The sequence below is a fragment of the Pseudonaja textilis genome, chromosome 3, assembly GCF_049901715.1.
Source record: "Pseudonaja textilis isolate UNSWEBS1 chromosome 3, rPseTex1.2, whole genome shotgun sequence".
Lineage (NCBI taxonomy): Eukaryota > Metazoa > Chordata > Lepidosauria > Squamata > Elapidae > Pseudonaja > Pseudonaja textilis.
In genome coordinates, this window is record NC_141992.1 from 24,290,762 (window position 1) to 24,309,289 (window position 18,528).

The window sequence follows — 18,528 nt, forward strand, 5'->3', positions numbered from 1 at the left end:
AACCGGGCAACAAAAATGACACTAAAAACTTTGTTTTGATCAAACTTATTTATAGTGCAAATAATGTCAAATTGAGTGGAATGATGTACTAGTTTTAACAAGCATTTGCTTGTTAATTTGCTTGTTTCAAAAAGCAGGACTTGAATGTGTTTAAAGTAAAACATTAAAAGTTTAGCAGTATGCTTAACAAAATTTCTTACAAAATTTGTTTTCTACAATGATCCCAAAAGTTGCCAATTATAGGCTTGGTATATTACATTAGCATGCTGTTCTGTTAAGAAAAACACTTTATCCATTATTCAAAGCTCCATCGGATTCATTTTTTTCTGAAATGGAATGTAAAGCAATGCAGCAAGGGTACTTATTTCGATAGTGAAAAATCAGAAGAACTTTAGAATATATTACTTTCCGTTCATATTTCTAGTAATGTGTGTTTACACAAACTTTTTGTGAAATCCTTCAACAGCACAGCTGTAGTAGATAACAGGAATACTAGCTTTGAATTTAACACATCAATATATACAGCACTTAGATTCTGCATTAAGCATTACACAAGTTAGACTTCTTATTTGTCTGCGTGTTATAGGAATGATGCCTGGAGACTTAGGTCCACGAAGCAATACATAACTTTTGGCTTTCAACAGAGCAGAACGTCATATCTCCATGCTTTTACAGAAGTTACCATTTAATTGAAGTCTCGATTGGTAAGGATCAGGGGAGCCACTAAAGTCCAGACATAAATAAGAAGACAAACCCAGCTTGAGGAGATCTTCACCCAGACAGCTGGCCATTTGCTTTTCAGTGTTTTAGTTTCAGCATCAGGACTGTAAAATTAATAAAAATTGTATATGTCTCAATCAACTGGTAGAAAGTCTAATTCAACTCAATTATACAGCTTTTTGGTATGCTTGCTAGATATTTGGGGTTAATTACAGCAGAATTATTCAGAAATAATATTTACATCTTTCCCAGCATATATAGAGAGAAAATCCTATTCAGTGTCACAAGATGAATCCTAACTTTAGCAAAAATTAAAATTAACATTAAATCTCTAATTTTAACAAGATGTTCTTAATATTTAAACAATTCCATATTGAGTTAATAATCTACAGCAGTAAGATTTTTGGTTAAAGTTGCTGTCCAAAATATACTCACCTGTACCAATTAGTAAGAGTCATCATTATGTAGAGGGAAGCGAGAGTTAGCATGAAGTGGAAGAAGCTATAGCTATACTGGACACCATCCTTTTCATTGTCCGAAACCCGGCGGACTTCTCCATCTTCTCCATCAACTGTATTTGGTGCATCATCCAGAATGACACTGTCACTGACAGATAACGTCAACTTGCTCACTTGGCTGTTATTAGAAGATCGGATGCTGCCAAAAAAAAGGAGACTTCAGAAACCTAGCTTATAAAAAAGGACACTTAACTAATTACAGTTGCCCAGCATTATTCAAATTCTACGAAAACTTCAGCTATGTAGTTAAAATAAATAATTATATGGCCCTTCTTAAGAAACCATTATTCTAACCCAGCAATCATTCAACCTGTCTCTAACATGGGGGAAGTTGTTGAGGAAATAGTGGGGCCTGAATCAAAGTTCTGCAGATTATCCGGATTTTTTTCAGCCTGGTTTTAGGTCTGTCTGGGTACAAAATTAACACCACACTCACATTCTTGTGGGTGGCCTGTGGCAAGATTTGAGATGCAGAAATGCAACCTCATGCTCGTTTGATCTCTTGGCTCCCTAAAATCAACAATCATGACATTTTTCTGTAACATTTTTATGGCTGAAAATGGCAGGTAAAAACAGGGTTCTCCTTTCTTGGGAACAGTCTGACTGAATGCGAGGAGTGAGAAGTCAAGTCTTGGGCCCTCTGTTGTGACAGGATTGGATTCTCCTCTTTTATTTCATATCTACATTAAATTCCTGGGAGAATTCATATTGGACATAGATAATATATCATATATAATATAATCAGATATATAAAACACATTTCATCTGTAGCAGGCTCAGTAGGAGATGTGGTTCAGATTGTCCTAGTACCCACAGGCTCTACTGGATAGGGACAAAGGCTCAAACTTAATCCTTCATTCTGGAATCTTCTAGTAATATACCAATTTAGACCATGGTTCTTTGTTCAGAGATGGTCAATAATTGTCCTGATTTAGAGTTCAACCACTGATAAGCTGGGGCTAAGTAGGCTTTTGCACAGATGCAAACTGTGCACCAACCATGGCCATTCTTGAATCAGAAGACTCTACTCACAATCACTCTTGCCCTGCTTATTTCTCATTCAGCCTATTGCATTGCTGACTGCATTGAGACTGCCCTTCAGTGTTCATATGTTGCAAATGGTTCAGAATGCAGCAGCTGGATGGTTTAGGTACAAATCAGTTTACCTCTGTAGTACCATTACTTCAAGAGCTGCATCAGACGTCAACTCATTTCCGCACACTTCAAAGCTGATTATAACATCTAATGCTCTTCCTGATTCAGGATGAGGTCTGTCTTTTGTCAGAGGTTTTCACTCATCCAATAAGCTGTAAGAGGTTGGATCCCCCTCAGGATCTCTGCCTTTATGGAATGACATAAGAACCTTGGGAGAAAGCTTCCTCAATTATTGCTCCTTCTTTGAAATAATATGCCCCAAAATTTGATTGTTCCCAATTATTTTGGTATTCCATGGATCATTAGGATCTGACTATTGGTTGATTAGAGGATTTTCCAGTTTTTAGGGTATTTTTTTCCTATAATCTATTGTTAACGTGCTTTGTATCTTTTTTATTCTGAGTACTTGATTCTGAATAGGCATAAATAAAAAAACTGCTGTTAATGCTAATTGGGGCCAGATATCCAAGCTATTTCAGAAGGTAGATAATTGGAAACATTATGCAAGTTCTTCAGAGTTCATTAGAGCACTTTGACCAACTTGGGTATCCTCTAGTTGTATGGATTTCATTTCTTGAAATGCTTTTTTTTATTTGTAAAGCTCTCAAGACTGATTCAGCATGACTGTTGTTGAAAGGTCTAGAAGTCCCCACAACTAGAGGACGCCATGGGTACAAGAGTCTGATGCAGAATGAAACTAGACCATTGGTTTAAGCTTACAAAAACAACAAGGATCTTTTTCACATCAAGATCAACAATGGTCAAATTTGAGCTAAAACAAGTTGAGTTTTAAAAACTAGTATTTAGTTAATTAACTCAAAAGAGTAATCAGTACTGATCTTACTACAATTAGAAGACACTGTAAAGTACTTTTAATCAAGCTATTGACACTACTTCAATCAAAGCTAATTTCCCTTGATTTAAAGAGAGAGGAAAAGCTGTTCCATACATCCAAATTTGATATAATAGATCACATTAGAATAGCTTGTAATTCAGAAAACAAAAAACTTGTATCTTACCTGGAATACAGGAGACAAACTACAAAGATAAGAAGCCCAACAATGCTCTGTGCATCCCACCACTGAGGTGATTTTTGTGGTATAGGAGTAGGAATAACAGTTGCATTCAACGGGATGGAAGTAGGTGCAGATATTTGGCTGATGATGTTCAGAAGGCTTGGGTTACATTGACGGTCTAAAAAGAAACATTTTAAAGAGAAAACATATATATATATATATATATGAACACACACACACACACACACACACACACTCTGAGAATTATTGAAGAGCTGTTGTCGAATAACCTGAAGTCTCTCTAAAATGAAGTGTTTGCAAGATGTTTCTTAAGAAATTCATGTGTTTCTAAAGAAAACAATTGAAATATATAGGATAATGGTTTTGTTTCTTTCATACTGTTTGCATTGAAAGTAGCTTACCAGGCTCGTTAGACATGGCTGACCAAGTGAGGTACATGGTGTAGAGAGTAATCACAGAAGACTGGAGAAGACCAGAATGAGGTTGATATTCCTATTTGAGACAAGTAATTTTTAATAATGTAAATTATTTTATGATCGGAATCATGAAGGTTTAAGATTAAAAGCTATAGCTAAAAATGCTTCATTTCTGCTCCAGTATCGTAAGTCTTGACTTATGACCATAATTGAGCCTGGAATTATGGTTGTAAGTCAGGCAACATGTGAACAGACCTGATTCTACAGCATTTTTTGTGATGGTTGTTAAGATGGTCCATTTTACCCAATGGGCATTTTTTATCAATAATTGGAAGTGAATACCAGAAAACAGCAAAAAATATTGAAAACTGTGACTGCAAGATGCTACATATAGACATTAATGTGAGCTCCCTGCCAAATGCCCAAAATGAGATCACAGGACAGCAGGATGTATGCAGCCATTATAACTTTGAAATTGGGTCGTAAGAACCTTTTTGTGGTCTAAATGACTAGTCATAAGTTAAGAACTACTTTTATTCAGCATGGTCAGAGGCATAAAATTATCTGGGGCACAACTGTCCACATCTTGTTTTTTGCAGCCTCTAGAACATTCTCTCATCATCCACAGAACCAAACCATCAGTAACTCATAATGTAATTTTCACCATTCTGAAGAGGGAAACTGTTGTACATGTCCACAAATACATTTAGTACTTTAAAAAAAGAACTAACTTGACATCTTTCTCAAAACTCAAAATTGTATGTCTGGCTTATATCGGCATATCACTCCAACCTTTCCTCTATCCCCAAAGTTAAACCTAGTCCTTACATCAAAAGGCTATTCAAACAGGACAAAAAGAATTTATGTTCTGTATTCACTGATTTATTCTTAGAAGCATTTTCAAAATATATAATCCACCAATATAACACCTAAAGAAAAATAAATCAACTAAGTTTGTTCACTTGAAAGCACTGTTTCATCATCATACCTGGACTTTGGGAAGGACTGATGTGATCGATACAGCAATGCATGCAATCATATTAAAGCTGATGAACAACTTGTTCTCAATACAGCCTTCTGGTTTTGTGTAGAAGACATAGAAGAGTACAATGGCAATGAATGACAGAATGTAGTTCAAGCTGGTGCAGGACAGGAGAGCTGAAGAAAACAAGCAGATCCCTGTTAGAAGTACTCAAGTACCAAAATGGTCCAATAATATTGTTTAAAGATGCAATTCATTTGTGAAAAAAACTGTTGTCACGTAGGAAGATCTAAGTTTTCTCCACAGAGAGCATCATTTTATCCTATTAAGTATGCAAAATGCTACCATCTAAAAATGGGTGTCAAACTCGATTTCATTGAGGGCTGGATCAGGGTTGCCTAATTTGTGGGTGTTGCTTGGTGGTCATGTGACTGGCTGGGCATGGCTTGTATGTAAATATTATAAATATTTATGTAAATATTGATTTTTTATAAAAAAAGAGCAACTTCTACCCAAAATCAGGCAAAGCAGGGAAGCAGATTGAGTTGCGCACAGAATCACAGATTCATTCAGAGATCTATCTTTCTGCCATCAGCTTCCTGAGTCTGCACTGAATAATAGAAACTTCAGTACTAAGATTTTATCTTGTTTATCTGTAGAATTGCTTAAAAGCAGAGCCAAAAATCTAAAGATTAGCTAGAAAGCAAGAAATCCAATGATTTCCTGCTTTCTAGCTGATCTAAATCTCCTGGCACAGCAGAACAGCTGATGGCCTGGGGGGTGGGGCTGGGGAATAGCAACATAGCAGGCAAGTTTGCTAGGTAAGGAGTTGGCGGGGAGGGTTCCCATGGGCCATGTGGGTGGCGCAGCCTTGTGTTCCTTCACAGCCTGGATTGCTTTGGGGGGCTGCTCTGGGGGTGATATTTCTCTGTGGACAACCATTTTCTTACGGACCACTAGTGGGTCGTGGCCCACCGGTTGACGACCACTGCTATAGAGAAGGTCCGGTTTTTCAAACTTGGCCTCTTTTTAAGATGTATGACTTTCAACTCCTTTCAACTCAGCATGCTGAGAATTCTGAATGTTGAAATCTACACGTCTTAAAGTTGCCAAGTTTGAAAAACACCGTAATAGGTGGCTCTAAATACAGCCAATAAATTGCCCAAGCAAAGAGAAACCCAACGCAGCATGCATTAAAGCTGCTGTTTCATTTTGTTATTCATCAGCCAAATGAATCTTACCAGCATACCAGCACCTGGAATTTCCCTCTTCCATCCGTTCAACCCAGGACTCATTCCAGGAATGAGCAAAATCCACAAGCAGCACCAGCTGGATGAGAATGAAGAGGAAGGCACCCCCAGTTCCAAAAACAAATAACACTAGAAAGAAAGAAAGAAACCATCATGACAGCATCTGGGTAAATGGAGCCAGAGAATAATTGTCTTCCACTTGATGTACTGAACAGGGACGTGAATGATGGGGCTATAACCCAAATAGGGGAACACAGAAAGCTGATCAATAATTATCTCCATTCATATACGGTATACACTTTAATTTGTATGCCTTTTAAAACTCATAAAGCTATTTCAGGCCCTATGAAGATGACACAAAAGGTCTTTCTGGCTGGTGCTACACCAGGGAATTTACTGATCAGGTAAGAATCCATTTAAAACAATTTACGAGCAATTTTTAAAAAAAGAAATCCAGGTGCATGCGGCACAGGAGTGCTTTTTTTCATTGATATATTTTTTTATTATTTACAACTGTGAGTGTACAACACAGTGCAACCGTTTTGGCATTACATCTGCCATACATGCAAAAATATTACTAAACCATTAGCATTCATATTATTGATACAATATTTACTTTTAAATTCTCTTCATCCTGATTATTTTTGTTCCAACCTTCCCTTCTTTTTTTCAACCACTGATAAAACTTATTCCATATTTCATAATAAATTGATTCCCCCTTATTTTTCAATTCTAAGGTTAGCCGTATCCGATTCTGCACAAGCCATTGTTTTCCTTATTATCTCTTTCTGGTGGTATGATTCCATTCTTCCAATATTGTGCAGGAGGTGCTTTGAACTGCAATTAAGGATAAGCCATCCTACTTGAGAATGATCAGAGTTGAATTCTAATGTGGATTTGAAGATAAATGGGAGACCCCACTGTATGCAGTGGCTAAGTTGCTGGCCTGGAAACCAGGAAGCATGAATTCTTGTCTTCTCTTAAGACTGGCTTGGTGACTTTGGGCCATAGTCACTCTTTGTCATCCCTCTCCGCCAGGTTATTGTTGAGGAAAATAGGACATGGGAACATTAAGCATGTATGCCTTGAGTAAATAAAAAATAAAGACAGGATAAAGACCTAATACATTTGAAGAAAACCTAGAATGGCAAATTGGGAAAGGTTATACATACCGCAGGGGACATATTTGCAAATATTTGCATAGTAGTTGCACTTCTATTATATCTCTTAGAGTGATAACATACTACTGGAGTAGTAATCCTAAAGTCTGATCATCTTACAAAGAGAAAGAGAATTATACCGTGCTCATGTCACCCCCTTTCCCTCGTGATCATTCTGGAAGCCAAGTTTTATAGCCTGTTTGGAGTTTGTCTCCCCTGTGCAACATTTACTTTTGCTTTCTTGGGTAGATTAACATGAAAAAATGTTAAAAAACAGAGGGTGCCCATGCATATGAAAGCAAAGAAGTGGTTTTCTATTAGATGTCTCTCTTCCATGAAGCCATTGATTATAATAACTTGATGAAGCAATGAATAGCAACCACTATGTAGCACACATTCATCTAATTCCTCTAGTAATTCTTCCTTGGACTATCAAACGGCTATGTCTATATAAGCATTTCATTCACTGGATATTATTTGACATTTTTAAAAAATAATTCGTACTGACTACCATTAGAGTTCAATAAATGATGACATTTCCTGATCCATTCACACTTGCCTCTTGTGAAAGTCCCTTCTGGAATATAAAATGCCCCAACCATGATTCCAACAATTGCAGCTACTTTGAAGAACCAAAATCTATGAAAAATAAAGACGACAACTGAGAATTATTTCTCTGCCTATATTAAGCTAACAGAAGTAAATATTTCTAATGGGATGCATCTGGTTATAGGAATAAGTTTCACTGGTGATTTTTAATTGAAAGAGCACATTAAGAGGCAGTTTTAGTATCTATGCCCTAAGACAATGAGTCGAAGTTTGGAAGTTGGGCATTTATACCATTATAATCCCCAGGACTTCAAGCAATTTACTAAACATACAACAATCACATTATCAATATAGCCAAGAAGTTGGGTATTTATACCATTATATAAATAAGGGAATAAGGAACTGTTATTTGCAATATGTCGCGATTACCAGGTTACCTTCTCCTGTTAAATTTATATCTGAAAATATATAAACTGAAATTAATCTTTATCCCATTTCATTTCATGGGTATGTATTTATTCAACTTCCCTGCTTGGAACAATGAATGTTTCCTACTTTGACATTTGAGTTAACCCCATTCAGTTTTGGAAATTTATCATTTCAGGCTGTGGGCAAAATAAATAAGGGATTAGTCCCTGTTTTCCATCTAGCTCACCCATTGTGTATGGCAGCCCGTGGGTCTTTACTCGATTTCACTTGTATCATAAATAAGGCAAAGAGGCAGAAAAACATGGCCATAGCAAAACTGATTCGATAGACAGCTCTATATCCAACCAAAGCTTCACAATCAAAGCCATCACAAAAACCAGGCACCTGAAAGAGAACAATAAATTATGCAAGTAGATTATACAATATTCATTTTCCTCAAATCTTATTCTTACAGATTATGACTATGGTTGAAAATCCATGGTTTATAAGTTGTTATTCTGTACAACTCCAGGTTAAGACATGTTATCAAGCTGACCATCTATAGGTAATCCTCAATTTACAAGTGGTCATTTAGTGACAGTCTGAAGTTACAACAGGCCTACAAAAACTACTTACAATTCAATGTTGAAGATACAACACTGTACGCATCCTCAACTGATCACATGATCACATTTTAAGCACTTAGCAACTGGTTGCCTTTATGGCCATTGACTTGTGAAGACTCTGTAATTATTTACGATTCCAAGGAGAAAAAATATTTGACTGGCTGCAGATTCCGATTCAAGACTTAATGCTGGTACAGACCAAGTCAACTCAGTTTGCTCATGTCTAGGGCTCAGTATTTAATAGACTTCCTAATTTGGTCATAGCTTATTGAAAGCAGTATAATCTGAGTTAAGTTCCAGTTTTTTTGAAAGCATTCAGGTCTAGTACAATATTATTAGATATTGTTAGGAGGGAAAATTTACCTTTAACAAAGTGTGTGTGTGTGAGAGAGAGGGGGGGGAGAGAGGGAGGGAGGGAGAGGGATTGTAGGATCATGAAGAGATGAACGTTCTCTTTCCTGTTGCCAAAATGCAAGAGATGCTTGTTGAATAAGGTTTTCTGACTGTAATGCTTGAGAAATATAGACCCCATTCCTTTCTGTCGTTTCAGAAATATATATTCCACAAAATTCTAAGAAAAATTAAAAATAAATGCTTGCTTGCTCCAGATTTTGAAACCAGGGTGCCCAAGAAACCGAAAAATGTGGCAAAATTTCTACCAAGTTCTGTACCTTAAACTTGAAATGCTGATCTTTCAAATCAGTCTGGACTGGAGTCTTACTGCACCTAATAAAATCTTATTATTAAGAACTCAACAGAAATTCCACTGTTTTTTTCTTTCGGCTTTCAGTGTGCCTCTATGTTAAGTGGAGGAAATCAGTGCCCAGTGATGTATATTATAAGCAAGGTTTTAAAATATCAGTACCTCTTTGAGATGTTTCTCCATTCCTGGTGCCAGCATGATGCATGCAACTAGAGTACTAAGAAGCAGCAGGAAAGCATAAATGAGCCGAGTAACTGTAGAATTCTTGCTGTTAGGACAACAACTACATAACAAACATGATGCACCACTACAAAGACATGGAATCTATAAAAAAGAGGAATAAATGAGAATATATAAGTATTAGCAGTACTATAATCCTTACAAAGACACTTATTTATAATGGTCTTAAGTGTAGCCACTACCCTATTGGCCACATGTGGCCAGGGCACACACCATGTGAAATGCATTGTAACAATGAATGCCAAATTAGACAGGCCAATTTAGAAACGTCTTATGATTAGGAGGGAACTAATATCTAGCATATGAGCAATCCAATACAAGTTTAACGCTTGGATTAACATGAATAGCCCATCTGGAAACCCTAAAGAACAATGGCAAAGTTGTTGCAAGAAAGTTGTAGAAGTGAAGCCAAATGAATAAAACATGCAACTTCTCTGCAGATAGCCACCTTAATGAAAGGTTATATATTTTTCTTAACTGAAGCCTTCAATTAAACTTATTTCTGGCAATATATTTTTACTTTCTCATGACATAGTATATTTAGGGTTAGTGTTCTTTACAGCAGGAGTCCCCAACCCTTGGTTCATGGACTAGCATCTGTCTGCAACATGCCAACAACTGGTTCACGCAAATAAGTGAAGCCCTATCCATGGGATGCAGGCAGCATGTGAAACTACGCCACCTCTGGTCCATGGAAAAACCTCTCTCCACGGAACCAGTCCCTGGTGCCCAAAAGGTTGGGAGCCACTGCTCTATAGGGGTCAATCTAGTCAGCCCTAGTGAACTGCTGCAAAATGTAACAGAAATGCTGTTCTTTGTTAATGTGTGTATTGCACATGCTCCATATCTTAATTCACACCTACAATTTGTCTGCTCATACTAACTAGAACATTGTTGAGCACACTACCTAACCTATATCAACTCTGGGAAATAACCAACTCCGTATTATTAAAATGCCAACCAAATTAAGAGAGCAAGGTAAAGAAAACTATTATTATACCGAAAAGATGAAGATTAATAGAAAATAATAGAAAAACTTTAATTTTCCAATGGTTGTTTGGAATGGATGGAACTACTATGTAAATTAGTGTGGCACTGGGTGTTTTTGAAAGTTTAGCAATTCATAACATACAGTACTATATTTTATTGTAGGGAAAATATATACCAGCCAACTAACATAGCCCTTTGTACTTTGAATAAGTCTTCATTCTGCTCAAACTGAAAGCAACCCAGAGGCACTCTAGTGGAAGCTTTTACCATCCCGATTCCCAAGCATTTTAATGTTTTGATCTCTTTGAAGAACAGAAATATGAAAGCAGCCTTTGTTCACTTTGCAATCTGTGCCTTCTTTAAAGAATTATTCCCTTTTGTCAGCCTCCATTGTAAACTTCTTTGTTCTAATTGCCTGCCAAACCAATGGAAATGAATAAGATGTACTATCTCCTCCATAGCCTGCAAAGATATCCAAGATTACAAACTATTTTTAAGGAGTAAGGATGACCTTCTAAACCTGTGTAGAATAATTCACTGGGTTTAAAGAAAGAAGGGTAAGTTAAAGGGCTGGGAATACTGCCATGGCTCCAGTAACCCCGACGGTTTGGTTATTATGTGGACATGCCATCTACCACACTCAAAAGGTTATGACTCAGCAGCCATTTCCTGGCTGAGATGTAAATATCGTTCTTAAGAGATTAAATCACAAGCCACAGGAAACGGAGGGAAGGAAATGAAAGTAAGCCTGAACAAAACTGCCTGAACAAAATCAAAACAAAATCCAACGTTTACTACCTCACGGGAGTTATGTTTACATGAAATAACCAAGCATGTGCGTTTTTCACAACTTGGTGGGGCTTTTACCTATTGCCCCTTCTCTGGTTCAGCGGGTTTCAACTATTTAATGAAGTAATTTAAATAGTTTGATCGGATGACTTGGGCTTTTTACAGTTCTTGGAAGAATTAATGTTTATTTAAATAGACACGAGGCTCACTCCCAGGTTTAGGATTACAGCCTATCCAACCTCTTGGAGGTCTCGCCTGTCGCTAGGCGGATACCTCAAAAGAGGAAGAGAAGACCCCGCCCCCTTGTTTATCTAGCCTGCTTTAGACAAATACTCCACATCTGGAGTAATGATCTTGTCCGATTTTCCATAATAAATCACGGCAGGCTTTGCTCCCTTATAAGATACAAAGCTGCGGACGTTCGTCTTTCATCCCCCCCGCCCCGGTTGCTGGAATCCGGGTCCTCTCGCGCGCGATCCACCCCACTTCGCCTGGGATCCATCTCAGTCCGATCGGCCCTCTGATCCCGTCCCATCCTCCCCGGACTCACCCAACTGGCCAAAGAGCAGACCCCGAGCACTGCCCCCATGGTGATAACGATGCCCCCGCGCAGCTACTTCCGACTCTCTCGAACCTCGGGCACCCAGCGCCACCGCGGGCGCTGCTGGCCCAGCCCCGTCGGTACGTGCTGATTGGCCGCGCGTACGCTTGCTCCCCAAGCCCGGCGGGGCGGGGCGGAGAATGAACAGACCAATGGAAAGATTCGGCCCGCTGTTCCGCGAAGCCAGGAAGGAAAATGGCGGCCAGCTGCTAGGGGGTGGGGGAAACCTAATAAAGGAGAAGTGCGCTGATTGGGTGGAGGGTTATTATGGCTGTGAGATTATTGTCTGAATTGACCAATGGAAAAGTTAGAATTCTCAGAGGGGGGTGGATGAAATAAGGGCAAAAGCATTTCCACCCGTGTGTAGTCCCGCAGACTTGGATACAGTATTGTGTCTGGGGCGTCTCTTGGTAAATGCGCGGTTGCTTCAAGAACGGGCCCGCAGGTGCCTAAATAAAGAAGGATGAGATTCGTTCGTTGGCATCGTTGTTTGGCGCGAATCCGCCATCGCGCTCAGCTGCTCTGGATAGCCTTGATGTGTTTTAGCTGCTTGTACCCCGTTGTATCCGGGGTGGTTCGTAGCTGCAGTCCACGTGCTCAATCCAAGTGGAAAAATGTCGGATGGAAAGTGAAATTGAGTTCTTAAAAAGAATCCCCTATGCTTTGTGTCACTTGAAGTGCCGCTTTTTAAAAACAAGCAAAACATTTTTAGCAAACGATCGCCAACTGCCCACTGCCAACGTTTTATTAGCCTTGAGTAGGATGAGCTCGAAACTATCCTTTTGGATGCGTTGTTTCAGCAGCTTGGAAAGATAGGGCAGGAAGAGAACAGGTTTCTATTGTTTAATTATTGAGATTAGAAACGACATTTACCATAGCAAAGGGATCATTTTGCAAAGGGATCCGTGTGATATTCATTAAATCCTGAACGCTCAAAACAAAAACAAAAATCTGCTTTATCCAAATAGTGGACACTATGAATATCCGATTGTGGAATCCTCTAGCTAGGTATTTAGCAGTAAATTTCTGTTTAAGAGCTTGATTCAAAATTATAATTTAATGAACACTTGCCTGGGATGTATGATACTGAACATGGTGGGATTTATTCATAAATGCTTAGGACTGGATTTTATTGCTTGGGTTGATTCAGGGCTTGTTTCTCCATTTCAGTTTTACAGTTTGGTTGTCATGGGCTAGATTACTATTGTAGGGTTAATCCTTGTATACCATCCAGAGACATCCTATCTGTTGCGAAATAGGCAGTTATGTAAATCATATCAATAAATAAATTGATGACATTCATTTGTCTCTGTTTAATAAGAGACTACTGCTTTTGTTCAATGTCATTCTTAACTAGGTGCTTTTTTTTTAAAAAAAAATGGAGATTAGCTGTCTTGACTGTTAAAGGAAAAGAAACAGAATGTGTCAGAAGGTTATCTCAATCAGTGGAGCTTGAAATAAATAGCTTGGCCAGACATGGATTCCCTCTTGAGAAAATGAACTAAACTATCCTCTGCAGTAGGAAGGTACAAAATGGAAACATTTGGATTTTCTTAATATTTTGTCCTTATCTTTATTTATTTGATTTGATTTGTCAATCGCTTACAAGATAACAGGTATAAGTATATACATAGTTATGAATATATGAAATGGGTACATAAGAAATAAAAGAAACATTAGGGCAGGGACGGTAGGCATGTTGGTGCGCTTATGCACACCCCCTACAGACCTCTTAGGAAAGGGCTGAGGTCAATAGTAGACAGTCTAAGGTTAAAGTTTTTGGGGTTTGGGGAAGAAACCACAGAGTCAGGTAGAGTATTCCAGGCATTGACCACTCTGTTGCTGAAGTTGTATTTCCTGCAATCAAGTTTGGTGCGGTTAACCTTGAGTTTGTATCTATTGTGTGCTCTTGTGTTGTTATGGTTGAAGCTGAAGTACTCATTGACAGGTAGGACATTGCAATGTATGATTTTATATACCATACTTAGATCAGACCGAAGACGGCGTAATTCAGTTTTCTAGGTCTAGAATTTCAAGTCTGGTGGCATAAGGTATTCTACAATGAATAGAGGAGTGGAGAACTCTTCTTGTGAAATATTTCTGGACTTTCTCAACTGTGCCAATATCAGATACGTAATGTGGGTTCCAGAATGATGAGCTGTATTCGAATATTGGTCTAGCAAATGTTTTGTATGCTCTAGTTAGGAGTGTGATATTACCAGAGAAAAAGCCACGTAGGATTAGGTTAACAACTCTTAATGCCTTTTTGGCTATGCAGTTACAGTGGGCTCTAGCACTTAGATCACTAGAGATGAGTATTCCAAGGTCCTTTAGAGAGCTTGGATCATCAACAAGGTCTTGACTATTCAGCTTGTATTTTATTTTCTGATTTTTTTTGCCAATATGTAAGACTCTGTTGCAAGCAGAGCAGAGGTGGTATTCAGCAGGTTCTGACCAGTTCTGGAGAACCGGTAGCGGAAATTTTGAGTAGTTCGGAGAATCAGCAATACCATCTCTGACTGGGGATTTTACAGTATCCTTTCCCTGTCACACCCACCAAGCCACACCCACAGAACCGGTAGTAAAAAAAATTGAATCCCACCACTGAAGCAGAGGAGTGTAGTACTCTTCTCATGAAATACTTCTGGACTCGCTCAATTGTATTAATGTCCAATATATAGTGCTGATTCCAGACAGATGAGCTGTATTCGAGTATTGGTCTAGCAAAGGTTTTGTGTGCCCTAGTTAGCAATTCTATATTTCCAGAGGAGAAGCTTCATAAGATTAGATTTACAGCTGTTAATGTCTTCTTGGCAATGCTGTTACAGTGAGCTCTGATGCTTAGGTCATTAGATATGAGTACTCCGAGGTCCTTGACAAAGTGTGGGTCGTCAATGAGGTCATATCTGCCTAGCTATTTGGTGTACTGATCTTTTTTACCAATGTGTAGGACAGAGCATTTGTTAGTCAAGATTTGGAGTTGCCAATTGTTTTCAATTTCAAGCCATGTAAGTTTTTCTTAACAGCCTCAGTGAGAAAGTACAAATGCATTTGAATATGTTAACAAGAAATAATATTTAAAATCATGCGATGGGAATCTCTTGCAACCTAAGTTTATCTAGATAAATACATCAGTTGTCATGAACTTAACTGTATCTCTTCATGAGGGAAGGGGGAAGGAGCATACAGATGTCCTGCAGCTTACCAATCTTTTGAAGTGAAGAGCACATATTGCAAAATGATTGGGGGGGAAGGATATTTGTGAACAGCATCTGCTTTGGAGGACTTAAAACAGACAAGATTGCAATCAGAGATGCAGTCCAAACCCTGCCATTTGTTTCTACAAGTTGGTACATATACAAAATGGATGTTAAAAGTCTTATGCTCATTATATACAAAATAGTATAAAATATAATACCAATTTTCATTTCTAATTGCTGTAATTCTCTTTATGCTGACAAGCCTATATATGATCTTTACAATTTCATTAGATAGGAAAACACATGACCTAGGGAAAAACAATACAAATTTTAAGTTAAAGACAAGAAAAGGAAAACTAATAGAAAAGTGAAAAAGATAGAAAAGAAGGAAAAAAAATAAATTTTCTTTTTAACAGCTGTTATACATACGTTTATATTTTATTGTTCATTCTTAAGGTTGTATAATACAGGTCGTCCTTGACTTAACTCACCTGCCCTAGGCCTTCAAAGGCTTCTTCCACACTTCTTCCCGGGCATCTCAGGCTCCACTTCCTGCTCTTTGAATCCCCAGATATCTTAGCTTCAAGGGAGCCTAAAGCTGGGCAGCAGATGCTGCTGGGGTACACAGGGCTGTAAGAGCTTATAGGCCAAGATCAACTTCCCATTCTGCAGACACTCCGTTTGTTTTGGAGTTTGTAGAGCCTCCTTGTAGAACTGATCTTCCTACATGACAACAGAAACTGCTTGCAGAATAGTACATAGTTACCATGAGGTAGCCTTTGCAAAAAAACTGAGTCTCCCATCACATTGACTCTGCAAAAACAAAAAAGTTGGATGCTGCTGTACTCTGGACTTACTTGAAGAGCAGGCTGAATCCTGCAGGTTCCCAGGTGGCCGAATGGGAAAAAGGCCTTGGCCTACAAACTCTCAGTTCTGCGCACACTGGTAGCGTCTTCTGCCCTGCTTTAGGCTTTTTGAATGGCTGAGTGGGAATAAGGCCTTAAGCTGCAAGCTCTCACAGTCCTGCATGCAACAGTAGTATCTGCTGCTTGTCTTTCAGCTCCCTTGAGTGGCTGGACTGGGAGCAGATCAAGGCCTGCAGGGACCAAGCAGGATGGAGGGGAGGCCTCTGCAGCATCTCTGTGGTTGGTTGTAAAAGTGAACAACGGTGGGAGCACTGCAGTGGCCATAACTTTGAAACTGGGCTGTTAGTAGCTTTTGGAAACAAAATCATACAACTGAGTCTCACTAAGTTTGGCCATGAGGAATTCCCTGGGGAATTATGTTTGGAAGAGTTAGTGGTGCCTGGACACCATCAAAGCCGACACCAGCCACAGCATAGAAAAACTCAATGAAGTAATGCAGAATCAGAAGATGCAGAGAGACCTGGCACACAGAATCACCAAGGGGGAGATAGGATTGATTGTATATTATGCTTCTATAGTAAGTTATTCAGATTAACGGAGTTGGAAGGGACCTATTAGATCAGGGGTCCTCAAACTTGGCCTGCAGGCAGGATACGGACTGCTGAAGCCAATCAGGCCTGCATGGGACCACAAGGCTGCCCCATCCACCCATAGGCCCCCATCCTTCGGCCGAGTGCAGGACTTACCTTCATAAACTGGAACTGAAAGTTAAGGCAGAGAGCTACTTAAGCTAGGGGAGGCCAACAACTGACCTGTTTTTGACCAGCAGAAGGGTTCTGGAGGCCGGGAAAGCCAAAAATGAAATGCGTGGAGGCCCTGGGAGGACAAAAACAGGCCTCTTTTTGGCTGGCAGAGTGGTACTGGAGGCTGGGAAGGGAGAGAGACTTGTTGATTGTAAGTAAGCTCCTTGGGGCTGAGAAGAATTGCTGCAAAACTGAGTTTCTGAAGTGGACCACTGGACTCCTAAACAACTTAAAAACAATCTAGTAAAAAGAAGTCAACCAAAAGAGCAACGTACAAACAAAAGCAAATAAAACACCCCAAGGAACAAACCAAATTAAAGTTTAATTTGTGTGTATTGTTTAATGGACTGCTAAATTGACCATGCCCACCCAGTCACATGACCACCTAGCCGGTCTGGTCCCTTAACAGTCTGAGAGTCCATGAATTGGCCCCCTGTTTTAAAAATTTGAGAACCCCTGTAGGTAATCTAGTCCAACCCAAGCAGGAGACCCTACCCATTTCTGACAAATGGCAATCCAATCTCTTCTTTAAAGTCTCAAGTGATGAAGCTCCTACAACTTCCAAAGGCAAGCTGTTCCATTGGTAGATTGTTCTCACTGTCAGAAAATTTACCCTTATTTCTAGGTTGAATCTCTCTTTGATCATTTTCCACCCATTATTCCTTCTCTGACTTTCAAGTGCCTTGGAAAATAGCTTGACCCCTTCCTCTCTGTGGCAGCCCCTCAAATATTACTTTACTTGTTTCTAGTTGTTGGCAGATCTGTTTTTAATTATCTTTTCCAGTATCTTCCTGGGTATTGATGTTAGGGTGATTGGTCTGTAGTTTCCTGGGTCTGTTTTGGATAACGTCATGAGTAGTTTTTGGGGAGTCTCTCATAACTTCGAAAGGTTGCTAAACAACTATAGTAATTCAAGGACTCCCTTTAAAAGTCTCCTTTTTTCCTACTTTTTCTAATACTCAAATCCATAAATCATCAGTTTTTCAGCAAAAAGTCCACAAGTGATTTACAGTCACTACTAATGGTAAGAATTGATGTTACTAGTCTAAGCAAATTTTGCCATTATCTGCTAACTCTATCATCTTCACCAACCATTCCTCCATTGATGGTATTTCAGAATCTTTCCACTTTTGTGCATCTAACTGTTTCACAGCAGTGTTCACATATTAAAAAATCTTCCATGGTGTAACATTTAATTTTTTTAGATTAAATTACTATTTTAGGTTCAATTAATTTCAGCAAGTAACACTCACTTGGCTGGGATCCAACTCGTCCTTTTTTTCCCAGTGTATTTACACATTTCCAAATTCAGTGACTGAATAAAGGAGTTAATAGTTTCCCCCTTAAATAGCTTAACATTCTCCTTAGCATCATTGCTAATGTTTTTATATTCCAGATTTTTATAGAACACTATAAAGTACTTCAGATGTTTCATTGTTTACACAATTTCTCAAATGACTCCCCCAGGCTAGGAAATAGTTTCACATGATCTTCTCTGTATACAGCTCTCTTCCC

The 18,528-nt window shown here is 38.8% G+C and overlaps 1 protein-coding gene across 1 annotated transcript; it reads right to left on the reverse strand.

Moving 5' to 3' along the window:
• Positions 1-29: 29 nt before the first annotated feature.
• Positions 30-12,230, reverse strand: SERINC3 (serine incorporator 3). The gene is made up of 10 exons (XM_026697548.2): positions 12,094-12,230; positions 9,687-9,848; positions 8,443-8,600; positions 7,798-7,877; positions 6,070-6,207; positions 4,835-5,004; positions 3,832-3,922; positions 3,413-3,587; positions 1,156-1,377; positions 30-824 (listed from the first exon to the last, which is right to left on the reverse strand). The coding sequence occupies exons 1-10, from the start codon at positions 12,130-12,132 to the stop codon at positions 686-688; spliced, it is 1,374 nt and encodes a 457-aa protein (XP_026553333.2). The 5' UTR covers positions 12,133-12,230; the 3' UTR covers positions 30-685.
• Positions 12,231-18,528: the final 6,298 nt, after the last annotated feature.

Excerpts from the sequence above, each read along its gene's own strand:
- SERINC3 (XM_026697548.2), bottom strand. The coding sequence starts at position 12,132 with ATGGGGGCAGTGCTCGGGGTCTGCTCTTTGGCCAGTTGG. Across the intron at positions 9,849-12,093 it reads TCTGCTCTTTGGCCAGTTGG|ATTCCATGTCTTTGTAGTGG; the intron begins GTGAGTCCGGGG and ends TCTTTTTTATAG. Across the intron at positions 1,378-3,412 it reads GTTTGTCTCCTGTATTCCAG|CATCCGATCTTCTAATAACA; the intron begins GTAAGATACAAG and ends TTTTTTTGGCAG.